This window comes from Phalaenopsis equestris, unplaced genomic scaffold, assembly GCF_001263595.1.
Source record: "Phalaenopsis equestris unplaced genomic scaffold, ASM126359v1 Scaffold232941, whole genome shotgun sequence".
Taxonomy (NCBI): domain Eukaryota; kingdom Viridiplantae; phylum Streptophyta; class Magnoliopsida; order Asparagales; family Orchidaceae; genus Phalaenopsis; species Phalaenopsis equestris.
In genome coordinates this window covers 145,962-154,605 of record NW_018250899.1, presented here as the reverse complement: position 1 = coordinate 154,605, position 8,644 = coordinate 145,962, and the positions used below count along the sequence as shown (strand labels likewise).

Genomic DNA, 8,644 nt, shown 5'->3' with positions numbered 1-8,644 from the left:
GGGGCAAAAAGCGAGGTATTCACGAACAAAGAGTCATTTTAACAACCCTAATCATGTAGCGATAAGACATAAGACAATAAGGGTTTAAAAATATTTAAAAATTATTATTTATATTAAAACATCATTTGAATCTAATTTAATAATTTTTATTCTATTTTCTTAATCAATATTTTAATTGATTATAAATCTTTGTAGCTTTGTAGTCAATTAGATTTTTTTAAAATACTACAATATATATATATATATATATATATAAACTTGATGAGTAGTATTTCGAGCCAAAACGAGCCGAACACGAACGAACACATCTTAGTTCGTGTTTGGCTTGTTAACTTATCGAAAAAAAATTAATGAGCCGAACACGAGCTTCTTAACGAGCCGAACACGAGCTGTTCGCGAACAACGAGCCGTTTTGACAACCCTATTTTGGTAGCAAGAGAGAAGGGGTCGCGGGAGAGAAGGAATCACGAGAGGTAGATAGATGCGACAGAGACGAGGGCAGGAAGTGTAAAAGTCACGAACGAAACACGGGCCGTGGGTCGATCGTGCGGCTGCGGTTATTAGAGAATAAAAAAACTTCGTTTTCCAAAACACACTAAAAACACTAATCAAACGGGATGACAAGATTTTAAAAACGCCGTCTGTACTTATAAACTACCTCAAACATGCCCTAAATCTAAACAAAAAAAATAAAATAATATCATTGGTATTTTTAAGGTACCTTTGAAGTGCTCATTATCGTTTATCTGAAAATGCCGATCACAGAGTTGACCCTCACAATTTTCAAATGGTGAGAAGCGGTAACGCACCATTAGAATGGTTCAGTACGCAAATCCACAAATGAAGCGAGGCGGTATCGTCCTCGTCTAAACATTCCGATTCCGAGGGTTCACTAAACACCGCGCCTCCTCAGGTTCTTCTCCACGGTTGCCTTTAATGCCTGAATTCGATGAACAACATGATCTCTCCGACGACTCCGACTATGCCGCTTCCCAGCAGCAGGCAAACCCCTTTCCTTTCCACGGAAGCCCTAGTGATCAATACGATATATTTATTTCATTTTTTTTCTGGCGATCTTGTCTTCCTGCAGGGATTGGGTGGCAGCGTGCACTCCCAATCCGCCGAGGCCTGTGTATTCCACGAGCATGATGCGTTCGAGATTGTATACTCGAAGGAAAATGTTTCGATCCACACTACGCAGAATGTGGCGGAAAGGATCAGTGGCCAGTTGCACCTCGTCAAACAGCACTCATCTCTTTTTCTGGTATTATAATGGATCTGCGTTTCTTTAAAATTCGCGTATATCTTTAATTTTCTCCCAGGGTTAATTGACGCCTGTTGTTTTGAGTTAAATTGTCAATTTTTTTCATTGTGAATGAGTTTGCACCAGTAACCCGCAAGTATTTTTGCCCCTGCTATGTAGGGAATATGCAAAAAATGGTAAAAAATGCACTGTTAGAAGATCAGATAAATGGATATTAGATGATTAGGAGAATAGATCTAAGATTACATGGATATAAGTTATGAAAAATAGTTTGTGAAGGATAGTTTTAATACCTTATATATAGTTCAACAGTAAATATGTTGGTTAATAAAACCAAACCCAAATAGTTGGGTTGAGGCTAATGATATTTATCATTCTTTTCAGTTTTTGGTTTGCCGATATTAGACGGTGTTTGGTAGCATGTGGTGTTTGGCTGCACCTTGAATTTTTGTTAAATAGGATTTATCAAATTCAATAAAAATTTAGATTTATCAGATAGAGATGGAGATAGTTTTCGACAACAGAATAAATATTTAAATCTGGCATGTGGTCGGATTGGTTAAATCCAAATTTAAGGACGGAATGCAATAAACAGAGACGAAACACGTGAATTTTTTATTTAATGGAGCGTCAAATTTAATTTGCATTTTTTTATTGTTTCGCTAGATTTACGTTAAATTTAGCCTAAATACCATTTAAACAATGCTATCAAATATCACCTTAGAGTTTTTAGCACACCTTTTACATATTCTCTACTACTTGACATGTTGTTTAAGATACATTGAGAAATGAAATTATTAATGTTATTTCAGTCAAAATAGATATTAAAACCACAAAAATGCTCAATTTCTTTGGGATCATATACTTTTGACATTGCACAGTCATGTCCTACATTTTCAGCTCTATAATTTGGTTAATGGACTTGATGTTAGTTAATTTATCTTGCATTAGAAGAGAAAAGAGGATTTAATTCACTAAACAAGAAGTTACAAATGGTGTAGGTGGCAAGAACATTCACCAGCCCACTCCAAAACTGGAATGCACCTAACTGTTAAACAAGAAAAATCCCAGTAAAGTATCTTGCACAAATTTACCTCATATTAATTTCCATACAAATTTAATTCTAGATTTATTTCAATACAGTTGAAATACCAAGTTACTTATATGTATGAAAATACTGTTTAAAACTTCTCTCCGAATTATAAAAATGTGGTTTAATCTGTATGATATATTTAGAAGTGATAGTCTTCTAAAATTACCAAAGCCAATTATTGAAGCAGTGAATATCTTCCACAAAGTTGTCAAACATTAGAACTTATATATTAAATTATATCTAACTTATCTCGTGATAAAACAAGGAGTTATATCTCTTATACAATTTGAAAAGTGAACCTTCCACTTAGAAATATAAACCTATAGAAAAAATATTTCAGAGATCAACTGCTGAAAACTTATATCAAATATGAATTGAGACGAAGAAAATCGATTCTTCAAATATTTTGGTATATTAATGCTATGAAAAATTATTTATATATAGTCATTGTAAGCAGCCAACTAAAAAGATACACAAATTAATTTATAAAAAGTAGATCTCTATTGTCAGTAAAAACAACATAGGCACCAGCAAAGAAGCTAAAGAATTATTCTATCATAAATTACAAAAGGAATAAATTCACCAATGTACGCATTGTCAGAAAAAAAATACAATACAAGGAATACGAGACAACTCGAAGCAATGAGTAGTGGCTGCCAGATGTAAAGAGAAGAATCAAGACATACTATCAATTATTCTCCACCATCCCACCAGCTATGGTAAATACTTTTTCAGAGCAGTAATATACTAAATATTATGGATCGATTTTCTTCGTCTCAATTTGTATTTGATATAAATCTTCAACAGTTGATCTCTTAAATACTTTTTCTGTAGGTTTATATTTTGGAGGATAAAGTTCACTGTTAATTCCAATTTGTATAAGAGAAATAACTCTATCTCGGGAAAAGTTTAAAATAATTTGATGTATAAGTCCCAATGTTTGATAACTTGGTGGCAGATATCCACTGCTTCAATAATTGGCTTTAGTAATTCTTTTGGAAGGTTATTATCTTCTAAATGTATCATACGGATTAAACCGCATTTGTATAATTACAAGTTTAAAAACAGTATTTTCATAGATATAAATGACTTGGTATTTTCCACCTGTATGAAAATAAATCTGAGAATTAATTCTTTTTTGATAGAAAGATATTTGTTGCCATTCTTGCGCGACTTCTGTGATCTTTTTAGACATATCTTACAGTATTTTTGCGTATATAGAGGTTTTTGAGAAAGATAGTTCTTCATTTTCATTTTAATTTTCAAACTCAGTAATTGAAGAAGAAGCATTAGCTTTTCTTTTACTCTCTTCTCTAGTAATTCTAAAATTTGCAAAATCTTTAATTTTGCTTAATTTAGATAGAGAAGGCAATTCGTCTTCTGGTATTTTTTCAATGAGATACTTTTTAATTTTAAATAAATCATTTAGAATGTTATTGCTTAAACCAATTTCACATTCTAATTTTCATATTTGTAAGTCGACAATTTCTAAGTAATTCTTTAAATCTGGATTAGGATTTTCTTCGTTCTCATTGGTTATATCATAAATTTCAATATTTTCATTGTCCATATTTATTTCCTGCATAATTCTCGTGTTAGTATATCAACAAGAATATTTTTATTTCCTTAATTATATTCTAAATCAAAAGTATATGCATAAAACTAACTCTGCCATCTAATGAATCTTTTATTTGACAAAGAATCTATTATTTTTCCTTTGATGAAAGAAATGATAGTCTTATTGTATGTTCTAATTAAAAAGGTTTCGTTTAAAAATATTTCAAATTTTTTAATGGCTTTCTTTATTGCTAATAATTTTTTTTATTAATATGATGGGTTCTGTGGTAGTATATGTTTCCGAACTATATCTACATAGTAATTTTGTATTATTGCGTTAGACTTTTAAGATGGCTCCCCAAGCGATTCCAGAACTGTCAGTTTCGAGTATTAGATAATCACCTGGTATAGGTAGATGTAGTTTTGGAAGTTTTTTGCATAAATATTTAATTTCACATTAAATTTTTTTGTCTGGTTTATGTCAATTCCAAAATTTATTTTTTCACTTTTTCTGTAATGGGGCTCTTAATTCTGCAAGGTTTTTTATAAAAGTTTCAGCATAATTAATATATTCTAAGAATCATTGCAAGTCTTTTTGATTATTTATGTGTTTAAAATGATCTATTTTTGTTAAAATATGTTTCTGGAGTTCTATGGCTCATTTAGTTATAATGAGTCCTAAGAATTCAATAGTATTAGTTAGGAAAAAAACTTTTTTCTTACTTAAAGCTATTTCATGTTTTTTAGTTTTTTGTGAAAATAGAGTTAAATGCTTTATATGTTCGGTTGTAGTTTGACTAAATATCAAGATATGATCTACATATATAAAACAAAATTGTGATAATTCACTAAAGTTATTATACATTCTTCTTTGAAATATTTGCAGAGTATTTTTCAATCCAAAAGACATAACATTCCATTGGTAATGTCTTTGTGGAGTACTAAAGACAATAAATTCTCTACTATTTTGATGCATCATAATTTGCTAAAATTCAGATTTGTAATCTAATTTAGAGAACCATTTGGCTGTTTTAATATTATTGATTAACACTTCTTTATTAATTAAAAAACATCCATCAAATTTAGTGTTATCATTGATTTTTTTATAATTAATTACTAACTTTGCTTTATCTCTAATCTTTTGAGTATGATTTCTAATTAAGAAGGCTGTGCCACTGTGCGGACTATTACTAGCCTCAATTAGTTTAAGATTTAATAATTATGGTATTTAAATTTCGATTCTTTTTTATCTTCTGAAGTGTATTTCATATGGGCGAACCTTTATAATGAGTGAATGATTTATTGGTTCAATAATTGCAACTTGTTCGTCTTGAGTCCAAAATTCTAAGAGATTTTCGGAGTGTGAAGGTTTAAATAAAGAAGATGCGAAGGATCGTGGTTCAGTAATTTTAGAATTTTCAAGAGGATGTGTATCATATATACTTGAATGAAGATTAAATAGTTGAGGGAATGCAGTTTTTATATTTTGATGAAAGATATAATCACCACATTGGCTGTGGAAAATTGGTGTGGTTGAATGACTATAAGGTTGTTTAATAATAGGACATGTTAGTGAATAATTATCGGGTGTAACTAAGATAATTTTATTTTTAAGTTGAGTAGAAGATTAGAAGGATTTAAAGAAATAATTTCCAAGAATTACATCAGGACCATTATTAAAACAGGGCTCCATCATTATTAAAATCGAGTCATTTTTCAAATTAAAACGGGGCTACATTAGGGCCCAAAACAAAACCATATATTGTGCTGGAAACAACACCTAACCAAGATAAAACCAAGCCCAAAATATTTTTCAACATAGTGCCAACCCGAAAGTAAGGTCTAATCTAACAAGTGACCAAAACCCAGCCATCACAAGGCACAAATCAAGCCCAACACAGGGGCAAAACTAAACCATTTCAAGGCAAAACCGAGCCCAACATAGGGGCAAAACCGAGCCCAGCACAGGGGGCAAACCGAGCCAGCACAGGGGGCAAACCGAGCCCAGCACAGGGGGCAAACTGAGCTCAACAGGAGCAAACCAAGCCTAGCATAAAGCAAATTCCTCAAGACTTTAAAACCTAAGATTCACACCCATCCGAACAGAGGTAACAATAATAAAGAGCTCAAAAATCAAGTTCCCTATCAACATTTCGTTCCTCATGTGATTCGAATAAGGAAATAACATGAAACATGACATCCAAAATAATTTTCCAACATAAAGATTTCTTCCAGCATGCATCTCAAACAAGGGCAACAACAACTATTCCATCTAACATGTATGAATATGAGCAGCATCAGAAAGATATAAAAAAGTAAAAATGAGAAAGAGAGGAATCATATTTCTTGAGATTTATTCAAAAGAAACATCATATATTGAAAATAGCTAGACACACAAATAAGGACAATAGACATTCCTTGTATGGTTCCCTTTCATCAACAGTTTTTCCTAATTCAAAAAGAAAATTAAATCTGAGTTTTCTTTTTGTTCAAATAATTTTGTTGTGCAAGTCCCCCCCCCCCAACATTCTTCTCATTTTCCAAAAAAAAAAAAACAAATTTCTAATTCATGCATTTCACTCATATATTCCCGCCCCCCCGGCGCCCCAGCATTCTTCACATTTTCGAGAAAAAACAAATTTATAATTCATGCATTTCACTCATATGTTCCAGCTCATTTTTAACATTAAACTCAATCAATTTCTTAAAACAACCTTAATTTCCCAATTCCAGGCGCAATAGAGAATGCATTCAGGGGGCAATTTCAAGTGACAGAGATTAGAAAGATTACTTATATCGTCAGGCAAGAAATCATCAGAACAAAACAACCAACATATATTCTTATAAATTATGAGCATATCAAAACCAAGGCATGAGAATAGGGTAACCAAATATCTGCTTTGAATGCTTGCAGAAAGAAAGAGGAAAATGAATACCTTTTAATGCAAACTCAAGAACCAGCCTTAAGAAAATAAAATCAGCAAAAACCTCTCTTAAGAACTCTGATGTAAAAGCCTAAACCTTCTGAAAAGCCTCGAGAAATACAACAACAAATGTTCACAATCAAAGATTTGAGAATAGGGTCATTTTGACGAATTTATCGATTTGCGTGCAATTTTCTTGTGTGCAGAATTATGACAATATGAGCGTCTTTCCTAGCTAAAATTGATGTCCCAGACGCGTTGGTGCAGTCCATTTTGTCGTCAGAGGTCGTCCGAAGAAGTTCATATTTTCACTCATCCTTTAAGCTCAAATTTAATCTATATTGTGCAACTTAGTGAATTCTGTGCATTTTGTGTGTGTGTGTGATGATAAAGTCCTGAAAGGGGTTTTCTTAGGGCATGATATCCTATTGGGAACTTCTCCTTGAGTCTCCATATGATAGTTCTTAACCACTCGACCATACGATGATGGTTTTGAGATCATCAATGCGGGACATCACAAGAGAAATAGGAAGTGGCTGAAATTTCTAAGGGGATGTATTCTATTACTAGTTTTCTAAGATAGTCAATAGGAACCCCTTGAGCTAAATCCTAGAATTCTAAGGAAAAGTGTAATGACCTCAAAATGAGGTCAACAACGATATAACATTCTCTTTATATCTATTTAAAACGCTCCATTCTCTTTTCAGAGGCAGAGTGAAGTTAGCCTTTCTTTTTCTTCTTGAAGTATGTTTGTAAGCTAGCGTGGCTAAGTGCCTTCTTCTTACTCTATGTCTGTAAGTATGGTTTGAAATACTTAATTTTATTTTGTTGTGTTCCTACAATTTGTTTAATAATACTATGTTATTTTGTTTCTACTTATTCTAGTCACGCTTTTTATATGCAACAAACTAAAACTGTGTTTTAAATCCCTGAAGTGATTATATAGGGTTGTGGTCTGAAAGGATCTAGTTGATCTTGATGAGCCCTATTTTTCTCTAGAAATCCACAGAGAAAAGCATAATATGAACCGAACATTTTAAAGCCGAATCCTAGAATAGGAAGAAAAAAGTAAGATAATATTAAATTAAATTTTCAGCAGGAAGCATAATGGACCCGAATATTTTAGATCATATGAAGGATAGTGGAGTAAGAAGAATTTTAAAGTATGGAAGATGACATATTCAAATTAGAAGTAGGAATAGGAAAATTAATGGAAAAAGTTAGAAATGATATCAGAGAAATAGAAGATTTAGAATATAAATTAAAATATAATTTATTATTAAAAAAATCTAAAGCTCAAAAAATGTCTGAAACATCTAATCCATCGAAGGCATCCAAAATGATATGAGAGCCTGACAATCATCAGACAAATACATACATATGTCCAAAACATAGATATTGCTTTTGCATACCTTCATGGAGGTATGCTTTTAATTTTCCTTCTGACGAATTTGAAATGTGAGAAGAAAAAAACTAAAAAGACAATTACTTTTAGATAAACTTAGAGAAAGTATAGCCGATAAATTCGATGTTGAATAGATTTTATCTGGAATAAGAGTTTGATAGAATTTGTCGCAAAGCTGAGAGAAAGCGGGCCGCGATATTAACTCCGCGGCCCCGCTTTCGTCTGAACATTTGTTTCGCTTACCCCTTTCGTTTCTCTTCTGCCCTAACTACTTCCCTCGCGGCTCTCCTTCGTCGTCTTGCTTTGTAGCCCCCCGATCGACAGATCTGAGGTATAACGAGCAGTTTTCTTCTTCTAATCGCAGATATGAGAGAGCTTATGAGTTTTTTCGAATGTGATGT

The 8,644-nt window shown here is 32.4% G+C and overlaps 1 protein-coding gene across 1 annotated transcript in view; it reads left to right on the top strand.

Moving 5' to 3' along the window:
* The first annotated feature begins 725 nt into the window (after nt 1-725).
* Nucleotides 726-8,644, top strand: part of LOC110038473 (TBC1 domain family member 15-like) — an 89,549-nt gene continuing 81,630 nt past the window's right edge. The window contains exons 1-2 of the mRNA XM_020743325.1: nt 726-1,002; nt 1,091-1,264. Coding sequence (XP_020598984.1) covers nt 937-1,002; nt 1,091-1,264 — 240 coding nt within the window. The 5' untranslated portion in view covers nt 726-936. The remainder of the gene's footprint in view (nt 1,003-1,090; nt 1,265-8,644) is intronic.